General features: G+C 47.3%; 4 protein-coding genes across 6 annotated transcripts; 3 read left to right on the top strand and 1 right to left on the bottom strand.

Moving 5' to 3' along the window:
- Positions 1-7539: 7539 nt before the first annotated feature.
- Positions 7540-9300, top strand: LOC120701320 (V-type proton ATPase subunit E-like). Its single transcript, XM_039985424.1, has 6 exons — positions 7540-7877; positions 8016-8116; positions 8238-8394; positions 8523-8719; positions 8816-8915; positions 9004-9300. Exons 1-6 carry the CDS (start codon positions 7776-7778, stop codon positions 9037-9039), a joined length of 693 nt encoding a protein of 230 aa, XP_039841358.1. The 5' UTR covers positions 7540-7775; the 3' UTR covers positions 9040-9300.
- A 151-nt stretch (positions 9301-9451) lies between these two features.
- LOC120698338 (serotonin N-acetyltransferase 1, chloroplastic-like) lies at positions 9452-12690 on the top strand. 3 transcript variants are annotated; one of them, XM_039981892.1, is made up of 8 exons: positions 9452-9636; positions 9720-9805; positions 10441-10504; positions 11029-11197; positions 11337-11436; positions 11590-11690; positions 11803-11896; positions 12231-12690. In XM_039981892.1, the coding sequence occupies exons 1-8, from the start codon at positions 9599-9601 to the stop codon at positions 12308-12310; spliced, it is 732 nt and encodes a 243-aa protein (XP_039837826.1). In that variant the 5' UTR covers positions 9452-9598; the 3' UTR covers positions 12311-12690. The 3 variants fall into 3 exon arrangements, with proteins under 3 accessions (XP_039837826.1, XP_039837827.1, XP_039837825.1); XM_039981893.1 differs by having other exon boundaries at positions 9470-9636; positions 11032-11197; XM_039981891.1 differs by having other exon boundaries at positions 9470-9636; positions 11011-11197.
- Positions 12691-15496: 2806 nt separating this feature from the next.
- Positions 15497-16602, bottom strand: LOC120701319. Its single transcript, XM_039985423.1, has 4 exons — positions 16459-16602; positions 16172-16369; positions 15918-16091; positions 15497-15837 (listed from the first exon to the last, which is right to left on the bottom strand). The coding sequence occupies exons 2-4, from the start codon at positions 16286-16288 to the stop codon at positions 15652-15654; spliced, it is 477 nt and encodes a 158-aa protein (XP_039841357.1). The 5' UTR covers positions 16289-16369; positions 16459-16602; the 3' UTR covers positions 15497-15651.
- A 7300-nt stretch (positions 16603-23902) lies between these two features.
- LOC120700719 (spidroin-1-like) lies at positions 23903-24831 on the top strand. Its single transcript, XM_039984957.1, has 2 exons — positions 23903-23917; positions 24199-24831. The coding sequence occupies exons 1-2, from the start codon at positions 23903-23905 to the stop codon at positions 24829-24831; spliced, it is 648 nt and encodes a 215-aa protein (XP_039840891.1).
- The last annotated feature ends 101 nt before the right edge of the window (positions 24832-24932 follow it).

The following is a 24932-nucleotide window of genomic DNA, read 5'->3' as shown; positions in this document are numbered from 1 at the left end:
GACCATTCAGTTATATCCTGACTAACATCAATTCTGTTCAATTCACTAAACATAACAATAATCAACCAACTTTACTTAGAGGGTCACTCAACTTTTACACATTCTGCTTCTCTTTGTGTTGCTCCACGATGCCAGCGTGAGTGAGCAAAGCCCACAAGCGAGTAATAAACTCCCCACCATGCGTAAGGCGCTCTATGTGACCTCTTACGTTGTCTGATGGTGCGACAAATAGAATCATTTCAGACCAGAAGTCCGCAATGACCTTCCACCGAGCTGAATAATCAGTTATGCTTTCCAACTGCTTACCAAGCTTTGCGCCTTTCACAAAAATTGTTTCCTCTAGTTCTCCCAGATTTTTCATTATCTGATACTTGTCTGGCGACGTTTTTACAGATCCCAGTAATTCTCTTGTTTCCTTTTCCACCTCATCAAATATGTTTTTTGTATCCCATTGGTGGTCTGGTAGTAGCTCTGGGACAAACACAACCAAGTATGCGCAGTAGGCAGTACCTTGGTAGTTTGGTGGCAACATCACGGTGGATCGATCAGAACCTCCTCATGTTCGCTGTTCCCTTCATCTTTACATACACTATTGGATTCATGCAATCACCACCCATCAAGTTTGAGCTCTATGCAATATGGCCCGTCTCTTTCTTTGCTGTACTTGGGTGCACTAATTCTATCACTGCTTATGAACTTGATGACAATAAGCAATGGATGATCGGTGGCGGTGGGATCCAAGAGCAGCAATGAACCATAAGAGGGCTATCCCAAAACCATCAAGGCCTCGATACTGACCACACGACCCCTAGGATCATGAAGCAAGTGATGCATGATGCTGGTGCCATTTTCTTGAGCTTGTTGAGCCCCCTGCATGCCTGTTACAGATTACTCTGATCAGAGTAATCTGGTATAGCTAATTGCCTCCGGACATTCTGAAATCAAAGTGGAATCTGCTTCTTTCAAGTTTCAGTTTGTAACACCCTAAAATTCTAATTAGGAACCTAAATAAATTTAATTAGATTTTTTTATAGGTTTGATAAGGTTTTAATCATTTTATTTAGAATTTAGAGCATTTGTCATGAATTAAATAAGTTACTTAGCTACAAAATAAATATAAGGGAAAATAGGTTTTGTGCATTTCATGCTACCTCGCATTATTTTTCTTGCTTGTTGTTCAACTCGAATTTGGGTTCTCTTGAATTTAAATTTGAATTGAATTGTTTGAATCATTTTTCGAAAATGCAAAACTTTTCTCTTTCCCTTCCTCTCTTCTAGCCCAGCCCATTCCCTCTCTTTCTTTTTCTCTTTCTCCCCTAGGCCCAAAACCCCATCGCTGGCCCAACCTTTTCCATCTCCTGGCCCAACCCAGCGCCCCTTCTCTCCCTCTCTCTGCCGTGCGGGCCCCGCCCGTCGGGCTTTCCTTCTACCTCCCGCCCGAGCCGGACTCGAGCTCGGGGGAGAGTCCAACCTGGCGCCGCCTGCCGCGCCTTGGCGCACGCCAAGACGACCCGGCCCCCCTATAAATAGCGCCGCCCTGCGCCCCTAGACCCGCCAAACCCGCAGTCGACGCCCCTCGTCTCGCAAACCCTGGCCGCGCCGCCACTCCTTACGCCGAGCTCGGTGCCGCCGCCGAACAGCTGCTCCGCCGCTCTCCCTCGACGTCCGCACATCCCGAGGGATTCGAGTCGTGGTAAGTTGCGCCGCCGGCCGTTTTTCCCTCTCCTTCTCCCTCTGTTCCCCGCGGGATTGCTCGCCGTCGTTCCGCCGCCTCTGGCTGCCGCTGTGCGCCTTGCTCCTCTCGACTAGATCTCGCGCAGAGCCTCTAGATGGTTTCTCCGTGTCGCGCTAGTGCTCCCCGTGCAAGCCGCACTCGAATTGAGCCCCGGACGGCCGTTTCCGGCGAAGACCGGTGTCCCTCCGCCGCTCGCCGCCAACAGTCGCCGGCGCCGCCGCTCCCCTGCCCGAACAAACCCTAGCTGTTGGATCTGGATCCAACAGATCCGATCCAATCTAACCTTTGCCGTCCGATCTAAATCTAACAGTCCATATTAGTTTTGTCCAAAGTCAACTAAACCCATACCGGTCAACCAAGCCCGTTTTGTAAAAGAGCCCCTCTTCTTTTCTAAAATTATTACGCAGTCCACCTCTGTTCAGTAGAATTTATAAAATAATCCTTTCTTTTCTGTTTTAGCCCATAAAACCTTGTTTTAGCCATAACTTTCTTGTTTTAACTCCGTTTTCAACGATTCTTTCGCTCACGCGATCCTTGTAACATGTACAATAGTTCTATACCCTTTTTTTGTACTATTTCTATTGATTGTTGTACTATTTCTTATCTATTGTACTTATTTGCTTGTATGTGCTTACAATCCGCAGTTCAAGGAGTAGCACAGAGCAACAGTAGTAGTTTGAGGAAGGCAAGTGGCCCTTGATCATACTTGTTGTGCTCAGAAATAATTCACTAAATTCACTTCACTTTATGCACATGCATGTGTCTATAATATGATGGGTCCCGATTAAGGATATGGCTAGTTTGTTTACTTTTCCTTAATCAAACTTGGGTTATACTTCATGTTTTTAATGGCTTAACTAAACAAGATCATATGTTTTAATTGAAACATAGAGAACCACCTAAAAAAATCGTACAACCACAATACCACATGGTTCTAGTCTTGGCTAAGTAATTGGATGAACTATATGTTGTGATTGGGGGCGTTAGCTTGGTGGTTATGAAGCGGGGGAAGGAAGCTTCGTCTTCTGAGATATCAGAGAAAATCAAGGACCAACATATACATGTATAGATTCCTTGAAAAAACCTCACAGTGTCCCTATACAATCACACCTCGAAAGTGTGATATTGTGCCTAGCTAGCACAACGTGATTGGGTTCAAAGTTTTTTGGAACTTTTACGCGAATTGTGTTCAAAGTGTACAACCTTTGCAGAGTTTAAAACTGATATATCAGCCGTGCTCATAGTCATGAGCGGCTTGGACCCTCAAATGATAAGTGAACTCGAAATTGATCTAAATTGATGCTTTTATTTATGGTTATTGTTGTTTATCTTCATATACTTATCTTGTGGTTTAATGGTATAAACTTATACTTAACTAATGCTTGCTAATAAAACTTGATCAACTAAAAGTGCTTATTGCAGTTAAACTGTGTCAGCTATTTCTTATCTTGGCCTTGCATGTAATATAGTTTTATTTTCTACCGCTTGTGGAGTACCAACCATAAGTGTACTCACCCTTGCATAATTGCTGCTCAGATCAAAATAACCGTTCGGAATACCTAGAAGATTTTGAGGATTTGTAGGTGTATGTCTCCCGGTCATCTGCTTTTGAAGTTGAAGATCCACTGCTACTCTATAAATGTTTAATTATTCGCTTGAGATTAAGACATTCGGTCATGTAATAAGGTTATTAATACTCTATATCGTTATGCATTATGATGGGATTCACTTTATAGTTTACTGTATGTGTGTAAATTTGATTCTGGCGCACATATGAGATGCATTCGGTTTCTTTCTTGAACTGGGTGAGACAAATAGTATCAAAGCAGTGTTGACTGCAGGACATTAGTCTAGTTAGAAATGGTCAAAAATTAAGATCTATCTTGCTCAGAAACCATACTTTTCTTTGCTTATTTTGAAAATTGCTTAATCCTTATTTATAGTGACATCTTTTATCCCATTCTTGGTTGCATACTTATTTTTCTTCTTTCAAGTATGTATTTCTAAATAAAGTCTCTCTCTATTTTGTCTTTTGCTATAGATGGTCAGGAGTTACCAGACCGCTCGCAAGCGCATCGGAAGTCAAGGGGAGAATCGCGTCAACATCCTTGTCCGAGTCATCGCCGCGCTCAACACGGATCTGGAGCATGTCACGGCCCAGCTGGATAAGACTAAGGACCGGCTGAGGGAGGCACATCAGAGGATTCGTCAGCTCGAGGCCCAGCTTGCAGGAGAGGCGTCACCACCTGTTCAGGTGGATGAGCCTCCTCTCCCCGTCTTGTCACCCCCGCGCAAAAAACTCCGCTTTGACGACCCTGGCTACCAGAACGGTTTCTACTAGATGTGGGCTTAAGAGTCTTAGGAAGAGTCTTGTCAGAGTCGGTTTTTAATTGTTAGTTCGAAAACATTTTTTTAAAGTGTGTAAAATTGATATATCAGCCGTGCTCACGGTCATGAGCGGCTTGAATCTGTCCTCACATGATAAGTGAACTTGAAGTTGATTTAAATCGATGCTTTTATTTATGGTTATTGTTGTTTATCTTGATATACTTATCTTGTGGGTTAATGATGTAAACTTATATTTAGCTAATGCTTGCTAATAAAATTTGACCAACTAAAAATGCTTATTGTAGTTAAACCGTGTAAGCAATTTCTTATCTTGGCCTTGCATGTAATATAGTTTTTCCCTATCACTTGTTGAGTACCAACCATAAGTGTACTCACACTTGCATAATTGCTGCTCAGACCAAGATAACTGTCCGAAATACCCAGTCATCTGCCTGTGAAGTTGAACATCCGTTGCTACTCTATAAACATTTAATTATTCGCTTGAGATTAAGACATTTGGTCATGTAATAAAGTTATTAATACTTTTTTTCGTTATGCATTTGTGATAGTATTCACTTTATGGTCTATTATATGTGTGTAAACTTAATCCTGACGCATATATGAGTTTTTTCTTAATCCGGGTGTGACATAGTTGCTTGGAGAAAAATGTGCATCTTAGAAGTACTGTAACCTATAGACATATTTAAGCTATTCTACATGTCATGAACGTGGAATGACCTGATTTCAGAGGGGGAAAATCAATTATTGCTTCAATCTAGAAAAAAATATACTGGCTTCATGACTGGATGATTCACTCACAAGGGTAATTGATTAATGACTACGGTCAACTGGGAAGCTTTTCTTCTTTCCTGATAGATCAGCTGATAAGGTAGTCAATTCTTCTTTATGGTCAAAAGTCGATAGAACATCTCATCATGCCAACTGCGCGCAGTTGCGCTCCGCAAACCAGCCAGACACATGCACTAAACTAAATGTCACTGTACAAATTTCAACATCGACTACCCAGGATTGTCACTGAGTTTGAGACCCTCCAATCGAAGTCTTACGAACATGCATTCCTAAAACTATGGCCCTGTTTGGATACCAGGTTAGAGTAAGAGTTGGTTTTTTGGGCTCATCTAACCCAAAAATATCCAAACAAAGTGGGTTAGAGTGCATCTAACCCACCCAAAAAAATTATCCCCTCCAAGGGGTGCTTATTTGGGTTAGAGTAGTGGGCCCCATATTTTATTTTCTCTCCCTAGATCTAATTGTGCCCACGCGCCGCCAGCGCCCCCTCCCCCCCACCCCCGACGCCCCTCCGCCGCCACCGTCGCCGGCGTCCCCGGCTGACAGCCCCACATCAGATCTGATCCACGTGTCCCAAGATCCTGCCATTCGAGATCCGTGGCGCGCCTCCTGGCCCTCGCCGTCCCTCCCGGCCCTTGCCGTCCCTCCACGAGCTGGCCACACCAAATCCTGTTGGAGAGAGGTCAAATGATTGGAAAAATACATTTAATCGAACTCTAAATCTTGCATCTAAACACCATTTTGATTAGAGTTAGTTCACAGTTAGTCTAGAGCTAGAAACTAACTCTAACTTCTAATGGTCCCCATATGAAGGGGTACAAAAAAAAACTTTGTCTCCCTCTCTCGACTCTTCCCCCAACAGTTGAGAGCGGCGGAAAAGTGTGCTTCGGTCTCCGCCGGCGGGGACAGCAGTCTTCTTCGCCTCCGATGGCCCTCTGGGCTTCGCGAGGCGGTGGAGACCGCAGGTCACTCGCCGGTCGGAGGTGGTACTAGTAGATCTAGGGTTAGTGTCCCGGCGGCGCAGTCGAGACGACGGCGGCGGCGGCACCATCGTGGAATAAGGTAATCTCTGGCTCTTCCTCGTCCCGTTGGTGGCCTGCTCCGACGCCGACGGCAAGCCGGTGGAGGTGGGGCTTCCTTGGTGAACCCCTTGTACAGGAGTCCGTGTCCGGATCTCCGGCGTCTTCTCCAGGCGGCGGGAGTTTCGGCCTTTTGCTTCAAGGGCGTAGAGCAGGATGTGGGTCTCGTGGAGGTTCGGCGGGTGGACCAAGCTCGAGCTTCCCTTGGCGGTGGCGTTCGTCGACGGCGAGCTGTGGTCCAGGAGCGGAGGAGCTCGGGGCGCGTCCCCGGTCGATGGGCTTTCGGCGACGCCTTCATCTCATCCATGTGGATGAGTGTCTACTGCGACTATTCTGAAAGCCTTGCGGCGTTAGGGTTCCTCACGATCCAAGCAAGACGGAGCTCCGGCGATGGGGTTCGGTGGCGGCTTCCAGCGGCGGCAGGAGGATTCAGCTGGAGGACTGGAGGTGTAGACGGTCCTAGGGACTTAGTTGTTTTTCTGTTGTTTGTTAGGGGCTTGTCTGCAAAAATCCTGCTTTACGTATCCTTTTTCCAGATGTATCTGTATTTGTATGGACTTTGTATCCTTAACATCAATATAGGTATGTCTTGATAAAAAAAAACTCTAACTTCTAACCAAGTTAGAGTATTCAAACAGGGCCTATATAATGCCAGCTTCAAAGCGTAGCATGAAAACAACGGAATGTTATCTGAGGGACTTCAAAATTAACAGCACACACCAGTGGAACATCGAAAGCAACCTTTATGGATATCACACTTGTATCTTTCTGGACAGACAAGAAATTGGCGCGACAATATGTCGTTTCCACGGGGTCATGAATGGACGGACAACTTCTCACGCATCGGATTAGAATGTCAATCAACACAAGCATGAGCAACCAATTGCATACCGAACTTTCTCGAAACACCTGGCGTGCATAGGATGTCCGTGCGGCCACATCTAGACCCAGGCGATGAAGATCCTACAAAATCAACTCCATCGGGTCACAGAGCACTTCGTATCAGGCACCAGATTGTCAGAAACCCTTTTAGCATCACGGCGAAATTTTTGTGTCTCTGTGAGCTAAGAAAGCGGGAAGAAATGGTCGGGTGCGTACCACTATCGCGTCCACACGCATTAAGCGAGACACACTCTGAGAGCTCTGCCTTGATGACAGACAAATTCGATGTGCACAAGGAAAGTGCTGATGCTGATCGCGCAATTCCGCCATTGCCTACCTACCTGAGCACCCCCTGCGCCATTGCGCGCCGAACGGATTGGTTGAGGCAGGATCCAAAGGTATACGGGCTGAATTGGCCCTATACTGGATGAGAGAGAGAGAGAGGCCTTACGTCATGGGCCGTCCATCCCAAGCGAACGGCCTAGCAAAAGTTTGTCACCTTGAATCTTTTAATAAATTTATTCTCAAGAAAACCCTACGAAATGCAAGCGGCCAAGCAAATGTTTATTAAACAGTGAAACTACACATTATGTACTAATATGGTTGATTAGCAAGGAAAGGGTATGATAATCACCGCATGCTGATCTTAAGAGTAAATTGATTGAAGGCCAAATATGGCGCGAAAGGCGACGACCACTTCCGACCTCACGTCTCTTCTTCCCGCAGTCCCCCACTCCCACGCGCCAAGCTCGCGCACAGATCCGAACTCCGCGCAGGCCTTCTTCCCATCTCCGGCTTCTCTTTCCTTCGTCCTCGTCGTCGATCCAAGGAGGAACGAAGAAGCGCGCGCGCGCACAAACCTTGATCCCGAACAAATTCGATCTCGCTCGAGGAACCCGCGCGCGCGTCGATCGATCGGTTGAATTGTTGGAGCGTCCAAGATGAGCGACGCCGATGTCGGGAAGCAGGTCCAGCAGATGGTCCGGTTCATCCTGCAGGAGGCCGACGAGAAAGCCAGCGAGATCACGGTTGCCGCGGAGGAGGTCCGTGCCGCTTACTCTCCGTCGATCGTCTTCAAATCTCAAATCGCAAATCTCGTGCTCCATCCTTTTTCGATTCATTTTCTTTTTTTTATGATCATCAAATTAATGATCGTTTGGACGGCGTGCGTCTGCATGCAGGAGTTCAACATCGAGAAGCTGCAGCTGGTGGAGTCCGAGAAACGGCGGGTGAGGCAGGAGTACGAGCGCAAGGAGAAGCAGGTCGACGTCCGCAGGAAGATGTGAGCAGATCGACCCATATCCATCCATTTCGATTTCTCATTTTCATCGATGCGACGAGGAATCAGCCCCTCCCCGATCGCGCTGCTGGTAACAACTCCGCTCCGACGCGCGCACATGCAGCGAGTACTCGACGGAGCTGAACGCGGCGCGCATCAAGCTGCTGCAGGCGCAGGACGACGTGGTCGCCGGCATGAGGGAGAACGCCGGCGAGGCGCTGGTCCGCGTCACCAAGGACGCCAACACCTACAAGAGGATCCTCAAGGGCCTCATCGTGCAGGTCAGTCAGCTGGTTTCCTGATCTGCCGCTGCTCCGGTTTGATTGGATTGGATGGGGATCATCCGAGGTGCGTGTGCTAACGGGTTAATTCGGCCGCCGGCGGTGCCCACGGGGACGGATCGGATCAGAGCTTGCTTCGGCTGAGGGAGGCGGCGCTGGTGCTGCGGTGCCGGGAGGCGGACCGGAGCCTGGTGGAGGCGGTGCTGGAGGTGGCCAAGAAGGAGTACGCCGAGAAGGCCAAGGTGAACCTCCCCAAGGTCATCATCGACGGCAAGGTCTACCTCCCGCCGCAGAGGAACAGCCGCGACGCGCACGGGCCGTCCTGGTACTCTTGCATCTGCTGCCATTGCTAAACCTTTCATGCATGGCTCCAGAAATATGAGTGATGTTTCTGACGACGATCGACGAACAAACGTAACAGCTCCGGCGGCGTGGTGCTGGCGTCGCAGGACGGCAAGATCGTCTGCGAGAACACGCTGGACGCGAGGCTTGGCGTCTCCTTCAGGCAAAAGCTTCCTGAGGTGCGTCGGCTATGGTTGTTTCCTTGTTGTTTTCCTCATGCATTGCAATGAGAGAGACTCATAATGTCCATGCCTTTTTCCGTTGCAGATCAGGAAGAAACTCTTCAGCAAGCAAGTATCCTAATAAGCTGTTTCTGCCCTGATCGATTGTTTCCCTTCCTGGAATAAACCAGAAGCGGTTCCTGATAATTTGGATCTCGACTGTCTCGTTGCCAGTGAGGTCTCGAAGGATCCTAGTACCTGTTTCTTTGAGTCTGAGATTTAGTACTAAACCGTGCCTCTGGAGTACTGGGAGTAGCATATTAGCAGAAAAAATTGTAATGTTTGAATGAAAAGTCGTCAAAATTAATTTGTAATTTTTGAATCGAGTTCTGTCCAGACATTATGGATACTTTGTCAAACCTTTATTTTTTTTTTCTGAAGTGACCGCGGGCCGCATCCGGCACATTGTTGTGGGCCGCACGCCGCTTGGCAAAAACTGGGCCTTTCAGGCCCAGGTAAATCGAAAAGCGCCTGCCGGCCGCCTCGTCCAGAACCTTATCCACCAACCTCCCCGACGACTGGCCGCGAGCTCCCTCCCCACTTCCCTCTCCAATTCTCCAAACACCAGGTGCTCCTCTCCGCCACCGCCGCCGCTCCCAGGAGACGCGCGAGCGCCCCGCGCCCGGGAGCACTCGCTGAAGATGGCGCCCGGCTTCGCCGCCGCACCTTCCTCCTCCGTGTGAGCGTCTGCTCTCCGAACCTGTGGCCCCCCAAAGCACTTGCTGAAGATGATGCTGTTTTTTTTTGCGTGTGATTTTGCAGATGCGGCGTTCACATCCCAACAGCGTGCCGTTTCGAAGCGCAGAGCACGGTTCCCACGCCCAGGTTTCTGCGTAATCGGGTGGCAGGTACGGTGCCCGGCCCATTCCCCGCGTTTCAGCGCATTATCAGAAGCGATAATGGGGTTAATGGTTGATGATGGTTAGATGAGACCCTATTGAGATAGTGCGTGCTTCAGTTAGTTTATTTGCTGCGGACACGAGCGCGATGTTAAGCTAGGCAGCTAGCAGTTGAGCTAAATACCGTGGGTGCCACCGGGGCCAATCTGGCAGTTTGCTGAATGGGATTAGAAATGGCTGTTTGAGATCCGTGGAGCGTCATGCCTCAAAGGATCGTCAAACTGATGTGGTGGTTCCTCCCCCCCCCCCCCCCCCCCTCCATTTCTGTTCATATTTGGAAGTCTGCATTGAGTCTGTCAGTGCCCTTGCCACCAGCCCACCAGTATTAGCTCTTAGGTAAAGTGGTGTCTCTGAATTCTTATGTCAACTTGTGCTGAGATCAACTCTAACTTTCTAAGTGATGAAAGGCTGCGTAGATTCTTAGGCTCGATGGCAGATTAAGCATTTAAACTTGCAAACTGCTACTTGCTCTTAGGCTGATTTATGTTCATTTTAATCCTGCTGCTTCTTTGTGGGATGTTTGTGAAGCACAGTTATTTATTAGCTAAAGAAATAGCTAAATACTAACAATACTGTTATTGTAGCTAAAACACGGTCTTCTGCTGTGTGGCCCTTGAAGGCTGGCCTGTGGGATTCTCTCAGATCCGGGTAAAGTATATTGTCTGCACTTGCTAACACTTCATTTATACAATTCCATTAGGTTTAGTGATATCATATACCACAACATGCATCTATGATGTAAACCAAATGTTCCATCTTAATGGAAAAAAAAGAGGAAAAAAAGTTGATCAGGTAGGAACCTTTTTTTTTTTTTGAGATTGATCAGGTAGGAACTTACTCCTTACCAATTGGCATTCTGAGAGCTATATAGATTCTACTGGGACTGAATCATATCCCACTGAAAGGTTTATTTTGGAGATTTTATAGAGACAGCGTCAATTCGATGAAATGATTTCATTTCTCCCTGGTAGCATGAAACTATCTAGTTATTTTCCTTTTTTTGTAATAAACAAGAAAAATAACCCAGTCTTGTGGTAAGTATAGAACCTGAACTCACCTATTTTCAGGGGCACATTTCTTACTTCAATAGTCTTTGCATTTGCGTCTTCAAATTTCAATCTTATGGTGAATATTCGAATGCATTCATTTTACAGCTTTTTGAAAACTAATAGCAGTACCGAGACAGTAGAGCCACCACCAGCACCGCTTGAAGTTGAAGAACCTTTGCCTGAGGAATTAGTACTCCTGGAAAGGACGCTACCTGATGGTAGCACAGAACATATTTTGTTTTCTTCAGCTGGAGATGTTGATGTATATGATCTCCAAGCCTTATGTGATAAGGTCATCATTCACCAAACCTGATATTTCTCAGTGTTTGGCTATAGTCAATGAAATTAACACTTCTCCCTTGACAAATGCATTTGTTTTGAGTATTGACCCCCTTTTACACATGCATTTGTTTTATCTATTCATCTAACAGGTGGGATGGCCACGCAGACCTCTATCAAAAATAGCAGCATCCTTAAGAAACAGCTACTTGGTTGCTACGCTACATTCGATAATTAAGTCTTCAGAGACAGGTTCCTGCCTCATTGTTTTATTATCACAGGCTCTTCTGTGATCCTATTCCTATGCATTAGTTGAAGCACACGTCCTAATCTGAAGGTTATTTGCAGAAATTCATTTTTCTAGATGATGAACATCTTAGTGTACTTGTAGAAGTTATTTGACAGAGGGAGAAGAGAAGAAACAGCTGATTGGGATGGCACGAGCAACTTCAGACCATGCCTTCAATGCTACAATTTGGGATGTCCTCGTTGATCCTTCATATCAGGTGGGCTGATGAGCTCTTCTGTTTTGCATTTCCAGAATCCTAACACACCATTTCTGCTAGCTATATGAAATAAGGATTATCTTACAAAGTGCTCTGAATTCGACTATTTCAGGGTCAAGGTCTTGGTAAAGCACTTATGGAGAAAGTAATTCGTACTTTGCTCCAGAGAGACATCAACAACATTACATTGTTTGCAGATAATAAAGGTACAGATTTAAAATCTTCTACAGCATCTTTTGCAAAGCAAATCAAATCAAATTTGTAGGCCATGTTTAAGAATTGTTGGCAATGTCCTATGCACCTTTGCCTTGTTCTCTACTTTGAACCATTTGTATAGGTGCTGAAATCTGTAAATATGTTTATCCTCTGGATAGTGCAAGAGCCATGGAACAGTATGATGTAGGGGCCACATGCTTATCGTGTGGAGAAGATAATTTAGAATTGTGAAAAAGGTGTAAATCATAGAATGGATCAGAGTATTTCTATGGACTAACAACAGTTTGTTCGTCTGTCCGCACCTTTCGTTCTTGTTGGATGCAGTTGTAGATTTCTACAAGAACTTGGGATTTGAAGCTGATCCTCAAGGCATCAAGGGCATGTTCTGGTATCCCAGATTTTAGCGCCAGCAGCCAGATAGATTGTACCTGAAGTATCTCCCATTCCGAAAGTGTAATGCCAGGTCAGAGTGATATGCGTCAGGGCTCCAAGCCCGGCTGGATCGTCCTTAACATTTCATCCTGGTGAGAAACAACAATTTTCTCCAATGCTAAAATGATCAGGCTGTCGGGTGTCGGCTCAAGCTCCACTCACCCCTTGTAACCATAACTCGAGCAAAACACGCTATCTGTAGCAACCGGGTTTCATACCTGCACTCTGGGCTCTGTCCATATGTATGTAGCATTCTCTGCACTCGGAGCAAAACACTATCCATCCATCGGTTTTCCATGTGCACACCATCATGCTGTACTGTATGTGGGAAAGAAATCGCTTTCTATCAACATCGACTTGCTGTACCTGTAGCGTGACTAGAAACTCGAGTCGCCGTTTACGCTTTTTTTTTTTATAACATGTCGCCGTTTACTTGAACCACCTAGAAGTGTGCATTGAACAACAGGAGTATTACTGTAGCAATTTAGCATCTAATTACAACCTAATTAGGTTCATTAGATTCGTCTCGCCATTTACAGACAGCAGTCGCAATGCGTTTTTTATTTCGTTTAGATTTAAGTCTCCATGCAGGTGCCGAATTTTTTTTCGGAATTTTGATTTTTTAACTAAACACGGCCCTTGTCCCATGCGGGTTCATCATGCTGTGGCTATCCATCCGTACAGGTACAGGTGCCGTGTTATGCTACGCGAAATGTTTTCCAACATAATTCTACTCCTGTGTCAAAAAAAGGTTTCCATATTTCCAAACAAAAATATTTTGAAAGCCAGTAACAGTCCAAGTTTCGCCACACCTTGTCCAGAACAAAACGTATTTGCGATCAGAGGGAGTAGTGCAAGTGTGTGGATTGGCGCTTCTCTTCTCTGCGTAGCATTGCAAGAAATGGTTGGTTGTTCGTTCCGATCGAAGAGGATGGCGTAGCGTGTGGCTCACGAGATTACTGTGGCACACGTCTACGGGCCAGGATCGCTTGACAATCCTCCACCGATTGATTTGCAGGTGTTTTCTTAAAAAAAATTAACTTGCATCAACCGCAAGAAACGAGGAGCCAAGTCTCTCCCTCGTCTCCTCCACGCTCAAGTTGTTGAGCTTGTGGGCAGTTTACTAGAAATTGCCAGTGAAGGATATATCAGCTGGTAAAGCTATAGTCCATATTGCTCCAGCATTGTCTACCTATAATCAATACTAAAGTGGGTTCCACACTGAATAGAAGTTCTTGTTTGGTTTTCTCCTAGAATTGACTAGTAACCAATACTAAAGTGGGTTCCACACTGAATAGTAATCAATATCTCTTTTTCTCTTCTTTTTTTCCATCTCATCCGCTTCTCTTCCAACTGCTAGCATTAAGGGTTTGTTTGGTTGGGACCCCGGAAAAGCTGCCTGGCTCAGGCAACAATCCCATGCGTTGGATTTCGTTGGCTTGGGTCAGATGGTGCTGCCTGGCCGGCGAGCTGCTTGGCAGGCAGCAACCAAACAGGCTCTTACTGCTTCAGCTAAGATGAATAAAAGATCACAGTTGCTCAAAATTAGCACATCCAGTCCAATATTTTACACCTCAGCTATCTTTTTCTCTCTCTTCTTTGAACCTTCTTGGTAAGCACGTTGCAGCTGCCCATCTTCCTCCAGAATCCTAGCAGAGGCGACAGTGACGCGGCTGCATAGAGGTTACCTAGAACGACAACGTCGAGAAGATGGGGCCACACGACCATCGACACCACACAACAGTAGGGGACGACCGACCTATGGTCATCCCTGGAGGCGCTCGTGCTCACCATCAAACCCATTTCACACGTTCTTTTCTTTTCTCCGAACTGCACACGTTCAACCTCGCTACCGGAGACCACGAGTTCGCTGTGTGCCCGAGGCACACGGCGAAGAATCTTAAGCACACGGCGAATACTTCGCCGACAGTGGCCGGCGGCAAAGCGCCGACGGCAGCTACAGGGACGGCGAAGCTCTTGTTTGCCGTGTGTCAAAAGTCGCGCACACGGCGAACCTTTTCGCCGTGTGTATATATAGGCGCACGGCGAAAAAAAGCGAGAAGACGCCGTCCGGGCTAGCTGACGGCGTCGGCGTCTGTTCGCCGTGTGTCTGCACCGTGGACACACGGTGAACTTTCAGACTTCGCCGTGTGTCCTTGGTTCTGGCACACGGCCAATCAGTAAGTTTCGCCGTGTGCCTAGCTTATGACGCACGGCGAATTATGGTCAGTTCGCCGTGTGCACGTTCTAGGCACACGGCGAACTAGGTTTCCAGGGTAGTCACTTTGCCGTGTGCCTAGTCCCTGGCACACGGCAAAGTGACCAAACAGATCCTATTCTTTTTTGTTTTTCACGTATAAAGGACCCCATATCACAACATATATATCACAGGCATTACATATCACATATATATCACAACTAACCGGAAATAACTTCAAACACATCCAGAAGTCCAATGCAAAGTCCAGAAGTTCACAAATACATATCTAGAAGTTCACAAGTCCATAAATATTGAAATAAACAAGTTTATGGCTGTGGTGGGTCGTCGAACGGTGGGCTGCCGCCGAACTGAGGCGGGAACAACTGCTGTGGGAGCGTCGGTGAGATGCCCGGCGACAATTCTGGCGTATTCGATGCCGCCGATAGATTCTGCAAAAAAAGTAAGACAGTAAATTGCAGGTGAGACAAAAACCAAGTTCTCAAGTTATAATAGAGCACTAAAGGATCAGATGTAGGTCCCTTAAGTGAGTAATGTAAGTCACAATCTCTAAGTCTAAAGTTCTCTAAGTATCTAATACTTCAAAAAAAACTAAAGAGTTTTCAAAATACTCACCGGAGGAGTAGTAGGAGGAGGAGCCATAGGGAATTGCATGGCTGGGATGGGATTACCCATTTGGACAGAAAGACCTCGAATGTAGTTGTACATCTGGGCCATCTCGGCCGCCTGCTTCTGCTCGTTCTCTTGTCGTATCCTCCTCTCTTCTGCCAGTGCCGCCTCGTACGCCGCCTGTTGCGCTTGCATTTGGTGCTACAATAGTTCATGATAATGTTACAATGCAAAGCAAATATACGTACAAAACGAATGAACTATGAATAAATAAGAAATAACCTGAAGTTCCTGCACTTGGAGCTGCGACGCGGACAGCCGTGACCGTATGGCCGGGCTATTGGCCGTGCTCCTCGCTCGAATCTGGGAGAGGGTGGGAGTGCTGGCCGTGTCTAAAAGGCCGTCGCCAATGTAGTAGCGCCCATGTTTCTTGCCTCCTCCCACCCTCATAATGACTTCTCCATCAAGGGGCTGGGTCCTCGGATCCTAGTCTGCCCCATGGACTTGTCTTCCCATCTCTGTGTACGCCTGGATACGACTGTGGACGGACGGGTTGCTGTACGCCGAGGGCGGGTCGTCAGGGTTGTAGGTGACGTTGGATGTCGCCTTGCCCTTGCGGGCCAGAGCCCATCCCAGGAACGGGGGGCACTCCTGGCCTTCATGTGAGGACGACTGCGAAAAAGGAAGAAGTTGATTACAAATTATGCTGAATTGAACGTTAGATTAGAGAAATGAGTCTGTGTAGTGTGTACCCATCTAGCCCTGTACTCGTCGTTGTTGAGGCTGCCTTGATGGTGCGCTGGACCTGGCATCAGCAATCGCCGCTGCCAGCCAGCGTCGTGCAAAGCCTGCCACTCGGGGTCGAACCACTTGTCCGCTATGCGCTCCCAGCACACGGTGTCATTACGACACCACCACGCAGGAACCTACACGTGATCAAATGCATGACATGTAAGAAAAGAGACATTTAACGATGTTTTTCATCTTATAATAAATTTGAACTTACCTGTAAATATTGCTCTCGAGTCAGCTTCAAATCCCTCGCCTCAGACTTCCCGATCTTCTGCTTTAGGAAATGTGCACAATAGTTGATGACGCACTGGACTTGCGCCTCATAATGCATGTCTTTCACGAGTTTAACGCATCGATTGTGAGCCACAATCGCCGCCCGCTCCTCGTATCCCTCATCACACCTGTAAAAATCCTGCATATAAAGACGATGGATCATGTCATCATTAACCAAATGTTCAATAAATGTGATGTATTCACCATTTTTTGCCGGGAAAAACTTACCCAGAGCTTGCCCTTTACCCGCTCCGCCTTGTTCTCAAAGGCTCTGCCGCTCCGATCCAACTGATCGTTGTTGGCGGCGATGTAGTGGTCCCACGTCCAGGCCGGCTCGTACCGTCCTTGATAGTGGACCAGGCCTAGGAAGTGCTCCCTGCACGGATGCCGTTGACCTTGCGTTTGTGAGCACCGCCACTGAGGACAGTCCAACTCCTACAAAAGTGATTAAGAGAAAATATTAGTTTGTACCATGATTTTCGAGTTAGAAAATGAAAAGGTAGTAATAACATGTCAAATTACTTACATATCCCCGCACGGTTGAATCAGCGGGCGCAAGGCAACAGGTATCGGCCTATCTGGGAGTCGCGAGGGACCTCGCAACCAGACAGCCGGCGTAGAGGTATCCTCGGCCGTGTCCTCCTCCTCAGACGACTCCCCCTCCTCCTCCTGCGCGTCCGCCTGCCACTCCTCCTCCCGCTCCTGGGCAGGCTCCTCCTCCTCCTCCTCCTCAGACAGCGGTACAGGCGAAGGCTCTCGACGCCTCCTGCCTCCACCCTTCCCTCCCCCCTCTTGGGTCCACCCTTCCCTCGACCCTTGCCTCGCCCCAACTCGGAACCCCTATCGGAGCCCTCACCAGCATCCGAGTGTGGCATCATTCTTCTGTACAGTGAGGCGACCGATCGTTGAAGTCCGCCGCTCGGCATCTTTCTTCAATCACCTGCAACACAGGGGCCAATTTTTCCATTTGTTCAACCACAGTCCGAGACAACTCCTTAGCACATAACTGGCGGAAGAAATTGCTTAACTCCGCCAGCACTTGCCAGACATGGTCAGGGAGATAGCCTCTGTAACACCCTGGGTGTCTGCACAGTAATTAAAAAGGTGTCTGCACAGTAATTGTGTATGTTTGCTATGCATCATGTGCTTGAATTGCTTAAAAAGGATCTTTTTGTAATTATAAAAGGCTATATGTGTAATTATGATTTTATGCAAGGTCCTTTCTTTAGTTATTTCTGATTATAGCTTTTGTGGAGGGTGTTTTTGCAAAATTTTAGTGCATTTATTGCATGGCAGCAAATTTTGCTTTTAAGTCTATGTTTGAAGTGAATTTGCTTTGAAAAAGACAAAATTCCTAGAATTTAAAATCCCTTCAATGTTTTTAATTTTAGATCTTGAATCTTTGATCAAATGATTTTTTGCACAACATCAAAGTTGTAGATCTTGAAAAGTTGAACAACTTTCATGTTGAGCACTTTTTCATTTGAGCCATATTTTAAAAGTTATCGCTGTTTACAGAGTGGTCCCTGGAATTTTTGGAAATTTCAAAACGACCCTTATCCCCATCTCCCACCTCCCTGCTCTGTTCTCGCCGCCGCCCACCGACAGCGCCGCCCGCCGGCCCCGGGGAGAGCTTTCCCGGCCATTACTCCGCTTCGCGCTGGCACCCACGCGTCGCTCTGCTCCTCCTCCCCCTCCTGTTGCCTCGCGCTGGAGCTCCCCAGCCGTGGCACGCGCGCCGCCGAGTCCAGAAGCACCCGCGCCGCCGCCACCTCGCCGTCGCGGTGGAGAGCCCGCTGCAGAAGCCGCCGCACCCTTCTAGTGAGCGCCCGAGCACTACAAGAGCCCCAGAAATCCATTCCTCTCTCTCTTTTGCTTTCCCCTCGCTCCCACGCCTCGGAACGCTGCCGCCGCACCACCCCGAACCCCGGCGAGCTCACCCCGCCGCGGAGCCGCCACCACAGACCCGCTCCACCCCAATAGCCCCCACCATTAGCCGCGCCTCGCCCTCGCGCAACTCCCAGACCGCTTCCCCTCGCCCAACCCTCACCGGAGTACCCTCGCCGTCGGTTGCCTCCGCCGCCGAGCCGCCCTGCTCCGTCGAGCCGCCGCCTCCGAGCCCCTCCCCGCAACCCTAGACCACCCAGAGGTGCGCCTTGAACCCGTGAAGCTCACGCACCCCTCCACCCTCGCCGCCGGTGAGCCCCTCGCCGGGAAACCGCCGGTCAAACCCGCGCTCCCCCTCTGACCCGACCCGAGGACCTCGGGTTTGAAATTCCAGAAAACCCGGGGGTTATTTGAATAGACAGAGACTCAGATGAATAGTGCCTTTAGGGACTTGTTTGTAATAGTTTGCTGTGATCTTTGAAATTCAATATCAATTCGTGGAAAATTCGTAAAATAGTAAATCTAGATGTTTTGGAATCCTCTTGAAGAGCTCTATGCAGTAGAACCATAATATGTTAGGCTTTAGTTACAAGTTTTTGCTGTAGAATTTGATTTGTGTTACGAGTGCATAAATATTGGTTGTTTTTATCTTTTTCTTAAATATTGTATAAAGCCATGTCTTGCAGTGAAATTTTATGGTAGTTTACTCATGTGACACTAGCTTTGCTATAAAAATTTCATGATCAGTTCTCTTGTGTAGCTATTTCTTTGATTTAATCCTTGTTTGGTAGACTTTAATTATGGTAAATAGTTTCTGTTATATTAAATCGTGAAAATATTTTTGCATGTTCTTTTTGAGTAGCTTAGCTTGTCCAGGAAGTTTGAGCATCAGTTCATGACTAGAACAGGAGCTAAAAATGAATCTTGTTAATCTACTTTCTGTATTATTTATTTTCTCAGAGTTAATTCTGTGTATATAAAATCATGAAAAATTCACAGTTGCTAGATCATTTTGGTGTCAACCTTCTGTTAAATTTTGAGCTTCTGAGTTGCTCTAGTTTGACCTGTATAATTCAAGCTTGTGCTAGGTGTTGTCTGAATGAATGAATTGTTGTGATTAAATGCCTACATGTCTTGGCATTATTTTTACAGGGTAGCTTAATCTGTTCATGTTATGCTTAGGGTAATTTTTGCTAAATTTATTACTATTTGTTCTTTGAGTTATTTATTTATTAGCAAACATGGAATTAATTGCTATAGGAATCAACCACCACTCATTTTATGAAGTTAGTCAACTTATTTTGTGCTGTTGATCATGATGCCTTGTGTAGTTAAATTTGGTATTTAACTACTCTATAAACGATTGCCCATGTGTGTATCTATAATGTTGTTCTTGCATTACATATAGACACGACTGCATTATCGGACGGGACGTATGAGCTGATCCCGGAGTCTGACGGAGGTGATATTGAAGCTCAAGTAAACACTGCTGAACTAACTGAAGCCCCGGACCAAAGTTCGGAAGAGCCTAGGGCTGAAATAGTTAGCAACTATCGAGAAGGCAAGCCCCGGACATAACCTATACTTCCAATTAATATCATTTACTGTATTACTACTTGTGCATTTACAGTTCTTAGGATTTGAATTGAAACCCTAGATGCATGATCCTAGGAACCTATGTACTGAACACTAGACTTGAGTTCGACTACTTGCTAAGCTTATAGGACCGGTAAAAGTCGAGTGATTGCCTGTCACTCGCGAGCTTTATAGGAATTGCTTGTTTACTTCTGTTATCAATATAAGGACGACAGACGGGGTTGTGATCAATATCATGACTTTATGTGAGACCCCGTCTGTGTTGATGAACTTGCTAAGGTCGCGGTGTGTGGTAGTGCTGGTTAAGTTTTTGAAAGTACTAGTCACATGCCGTAAATATGGTACGCGGTAAGCCTAGTAGCCGATTGGACCGGGGAGTGGATATACCTCCCACTCTCTCTTAGGAATAGGTTTTATTTTTATGTTGCGCAACACTACGACTTCAAGGGACAAGGTTCGGCCTTGGAGCCCTGTAGTCGGGGAGAGTGGCACTATCCACAAGCCGGAAATAAAGGAGAAAGGTCAACAGTTGTTTGGGAATGACCCGACGGTGTTCCAGACGTGTGTGCTAGGTTATCCTTGCAAGGTTGAATTTCGATTCAGAATCGTCCGCCTCTCACGATGAAATGAGACTGCTTGATCTCTTTGCCACACAGAGTAAGAAGAGCAACAATATTATGATCAATCTTGATGTTTGCTTAAAGTTCTACCATGATTGATTAGTAGTTGCTTACATAGAATGGTTAATCAACTAGAATCTTGAAAGCTAAAACTTGAAAGTAAGGACATACTCTTTATTGTTTTTCAGCAAAAAGAAAACCAGAGCCTCACAAAACCTTGCATAGTCTAGCTAAAGTGGGCTACTTATACCGTTGGCGGTTAAGTCTTGCTGAGTATTAGAATACTCAGCCTTGCTGTTGAAACCTTTTTTTTTCAGGTATGAGTTTTGAGGATCAGATCGCTAGCTTGACCTATCCTTGCTCGTTGCCTCCTGGCTGGTCCGTAGAGTGGGATACGTCTTCGACCGGCAATGACCTTGACGAGTGATACCATGCTTGGGCTAGCCTGGTATCCTTTTACGACGTGTTGTAGCCGTCGTGTTTTATTTTTTTTTCCGCTGTCTAAACTCTGAACTTAAATTATGGTTTGTATACCTGTTTTACTTAAGTTGGCTTTGTAATAATGGTTTTAACTGATTTGTAATCATTACTATGCCTGTGTTGTAAACTTGTGGTTGTAATATCTCTGGACTCGCCTTCGTCCGGGGTATGCTTGTTCGATCCGAGAACCGGTGGTTGTATCGGGACGTTACCCGACAGACCAAGAATTGTTCCGTTTGAAGTGCGTCTGAGCTAATGTTGCCTTTATGGTGATGGCCTGCGCACTTGAGCCGGGATAATTTAGGCGGTTGTGCCACAGCCTCGAACCATCACCGGAAGAAGCCGCTCAATCCATATGTGGTAGTCATGACTCTTCAGCCCATTGATTCGCATAGTAGATAAATTCACCCCTCTCCTTAGATTCGCTGCATACCCATCGGGAAACATTAAAGTTTGGAACCATTCTAGTACTTCTTTCCTTTGGTGCTTCTTCAGGACGAATTCAGCTGGAGGCTTTTTCCATTTCTTACCATCTTTGGGTGGCGGAATATTCAGTTTTGGTCTATCGCATAAACTAGCTTGATCCACTCGGGCCTTAACATTGTCCTTTGTTTTATCAAGAATGTCCATGATTGTACCCCATAGTGCCTCAGCGATATTCTTTTCTGAGTGCATCATATCAATGTTATGAGGAAGAAGAAGATCATCCATGTAGGGGAGCCTCCACAGGCCCGACATCTGAGTCCAGGCATGTTCTTCGCCATAACCCACAAAACCACCGCCTTCTTTAACCCTCAACGACTGTAACCACTCACGGACCGCGGCACCTGACATCATATACGGTGGAGGGTCATGAACCACGACACCTTTCGTAAAGTTCTTGATGTCACGTCGGAATGGATGGTCAATAGGGAGGAATTGTCGGTGCTTGTCGAACGAAGAATACTTGCCACCCTTCGCCAACCAGATGAACCTCATAGCTGCCTTGCATACTGGGCAAGGGAACTTCCCGTGCACACACCAGCCGCAGAATATCGCATACGCTGGCAAGTCATGCAGTGAGTACATGTACCACACTCGCATTTTGAAGTTTGTCTTTGTAGCTCGGTCATATGTCCATACACCTTCCTCCCAAGCATTAAGCAAATCATCAATAAGAGGCTCCATATACACACTCATATTATCCCCCGGATATCCAAGAATTATCAACGACAAGAATATGTTCTGCCGTTGAAAGATAACTCCAGGGGGGGGTTGAGGGGGATAACAAACACGGGCCAACAACTGTACGGGGCAGCCATCATTCTGTAAGGATTAAATCCATCTATTGCCAACGCAACACGTACATTTCGAGCCTCCCCCACTTCCATTGTGTTACGCCTGTCAAAATGTTTCCATGCTTCACCATCGGATGGATGTATCATCTTCTCAGGACGGTAGCGTTTGCCATTTTTGTGCCATCGCATCTGTTGTGCTGACTCCTCGGTCATGAACAGACGTTGGATTCTCGGTATGAATGGAAGGTACCGTACGATTTTCACGGGGATTTGGAGCTGTTTCTTTTGACCGTTACCAGAGTCTACCTCCAGCCACCGAGATGATTTACATTTTGTACAGTAGTTTGCGTCTGCATGTTCTTTTCTAAACAACATACATCCCTTCGGACAAGCATGTATCTTCTCATATGGCATCTTAAGACTACGAAGAAGTTTTTGTGCCTCGTACATGCTCTTTGGACGAATGTGTCCTTCCGGAAGCAGACTACCAAAAACCGTCAACATTTTGTCGAAGCCATCCCGACTAATGCCACACTCAGACTTTAGGGCCAGTACGCGTGCAATAGCATCGAATTGAGAAACATTGGTATGCCCATGGAGTGGTTTCTGTGCCGCAGACAACATGTCGTAATACTGCTTTGCAGTAGGCTCTGGCGGTTCCTCTCTAGGTACTTCTTGGAAGTGTGCTTCATGAAAGTCTGCTAACATGTCTGCGCAACCGGCTTCAGCATCATAATCATCGATGCGTTGTCTGACGACCTCTTCTCTCGCACGATGAGCTTCACCATGGCAGATCCACCGGGTATAGTTTTCCACAAACCCATTTCTGATAATGTGTTTACCCATACTGAGTTGTGATTGATGTATTCTATTTTCACACTTGCTACATGGACACGGCATTCTACTCTGTCCTCTATCAAATGCCTTTTTCAAGAAGCCATTGACCTTTAGAGCAAACTCAACATACTCTTGCTCGCTCTGCCAGCCCTTGTACATCCACTCACGGTCATCCATCCTTTGCCATGTGAGGAAGTGATTTAAAAATCAATACCAACTACACGATGTCTAGCATGCTCTAATAAGTGAAGATAGGTCCTAAACCCATCCGAAGATGTGTAGCTGTGGTTAGTTTCCATACTCTACTACTATCCGAGACAGAATTTCGGCAGCACCTCCCCGCTGTTCTCCAAATACACGTCCCGACAGGGAGATTGTGTATCCAGAGAACAACAAAGAGATGATACCGATACTCTATCTCGAATCATAGTAGAGCATGGAAACTAACCACATCAACACATCCTCGGACTGTCCCAAAAATGGGGACAATTCGAAACACATACGGTTCCATATATGCAAAGAGCTGCATATTTCGAACCGTATCTCTTTCGAACGGGAGACGCCTAGGTTACGTGAAGCACAAACAAGATAAGTAAATAAAAGTCTGTGATGACTCACCTAACTGTCCCGCAACGTGACGAGTCAACAACAGTGCCACAACCTCTCCTAAAAAAACAACTACATAGTATCAATAATTGAACATTTCAGTTTGAAATTCTGCAAAGATAAAACAGCACAGTGGTCGACAACTAACAAACATGCCTCAGATATGTTCCCTTTCATTTGACCTTGAACTTGAAGCATAAGAAACCTAAAATAAATTCATGACCGCCATTAAACCATGTGACACATCCAGCCCAATCTTAACATCATCACATCCGAGTTGTTGTTTGGGCATGGATGTATCACATGGTTTCATGACAACCATGATAAGCATATCCATAGAACAGAAATAACACACTTCGACTAACACTCATGCTCAAGCTCAAGGTAAATATATATATAGCATATATCATCACAGGCAATACAATTTTCTACAAGATTAATCAAGAGGTCAACAAGATTATTTAGGTCTTTAAAGCTATCATCTTTTCTCAAGTCATCAATATAGTTATCAAGTTGCATTTCAAGTTGCGCTCGCAGGGTATCTGTACTTTCAAGCTACCATGATTAATTGGGCTACCAAATTACCAATCTAGAACATGCACTCGCAGGGTATCTGTACAAGAACACAAGAAGCAAGCTAATTACCTTGCCTTTGCACGCCGCAGCACGACCACGAGGTTCCAGCGGGCGGTGGCAGAGGCAGAATTGCAGTCGCAGACCGCAACACGCGCTCCCGCCGCAGAGACGTCGCCGGCCGCCGGCTGCCGCCCAGGCGCCCACGGCCCACACCCGCGCGCTCCCGGTCCTGGGATCGCCGTGCCCCCGGCCGCCACCCGTCCACGCGGCCGCCGCCTGTCCGCTGCCTCGCCGGCCTCCTGGGCCCGCCGGCAGGGGCGTGCGCCGCGCGCCTCCTCCTACTGGGCCCGTGGGCGGTGGCGCTGGCCGGCGAGCGAGCCCAGCCGCGGCCCGAGGCACAGGAGGCCGACGCAGCCCGGGGCGCGGGCCCTCCGCGAGCGAGCACAGGCAGCGGCGCAGGCACACAGCAGCCGGCCAAGCGCGGCGCGGGCTCCGGCGGCGTGCGGACCGGGCAGCACAGGGGCGTGGGCGGGGGCTCCCGGGGGCGGCGTGGGCGGGGGTCCGGCGGCGTGCGGACCAGGCGGCGCAGGGGCGTGGGTGCGGGTCGAGCAGGTGGGTCTGGCAGCGGCGTGTGCGGGGGCTCCCGGGGGCGGCGTGGGCGGGGGTCCGGCGGCGGTGGGGCGACGGCGCGGCGCGCGGGGCGAGGTGAAATGCGGGAGTGACTGAGGGAGTGGATGAGGAAGAGGGAGTCCGAAACGGCTAAGTGAGTGGGTGGTTCGCCGTGTGCCAGATCTACGGCGCACGGCGAAGTCAATATTTCACC

This window comes from Panicum virgatum, chromosome 3K (genome assembly GCF_016808335.1).
Source record: "Panicum virgatum strain AP13 chromosome 3K, P.virgatum_v5, whole genome shotgun sequence".
NCBI lineage: Eukaryota > Viridiplantae > Streptophyta > Magnoliopsida > Poales > Poaceae > Panicum > Panicum virgatum.
This window is presented reverse-complemented; position numbering and strand designations above follow the sequence as displayed.

What these genes read in the sequence shown, in the direction of transcription:
- LOC120701320 (XM_039985424.1), top strand. Translation starts at nt 7,776, where the DNA reads ATGAGCGACGCCGATGTCGGGAAGCAGGTCCAGCAGATGGTCCGGTTC. An exon ending in GACGCGCACGGGCCGTCCTG is followed by an intron (nt 8,720 to 8,815) that starts GTACTCTTGCAT and finishes CAAACGTAACAG; the next exon opens with CTCCGGCGGCGTGGTGCTGG. An exon ending in TCAGGCAAAAGCTTCCTGAG is followed by an intron (nt 8,916 to 9,003) that starts GTGCGTCGGCTA and finishes TTTCCGTTGCAG; the next exon opens with ATCAGGAAGAAACTCTTCAG.
- LOC120698338 (XM_039981891.1), top strand. Translation starts at nt 9,599, where the DNA reads ATGGCGCCCGGCTTCGCCGCCGCACCTTCCTCCTCCGT. An exon ending in GCCGCACCTTCCTCCTCCGT is followed by an intron (nt 9,637 to 9,719) that starts GTGAGCGTCTGC and finishes GTGATTTTGCAG; the next exon opens with ATGCGGCGTTCACATCCCAA. An exon ending in TCCAAGCCTTATGTGATAAG is followed by an intron (nt 11,198 to 11,336) that starts GTCATCATTCAC and finishes TTCATCTAACAG; the next exon opens with GTGGGATGGCCACGCAGACC.
- LOC120701319 (XM_039985423.1), bottom strand. Translation starts at nt 16,288, where the DNA reads ATGCATTATGAGGCGCAAGTCCAGTGCGTCATCAACTATTGTGCACAT. An exon ending in CTCGAGAGCAATATTTACAG is followed by an intron (nt 16,092 to 16,171) that starts GTAAGTTCAAAT and finishes GATCACGTGTAG; the next exon opens with GTTCCTGCGTGGTGGTGTCG. An exon ending in ACGAGTACAGGGCTAGATGG is followed by an intron (nt 15,838 to 15,917) that starts GTACACACTACA and finishes CCTTTTTCGCAG; the next exon opens with TCGTCCTCACATGAAGGCCA.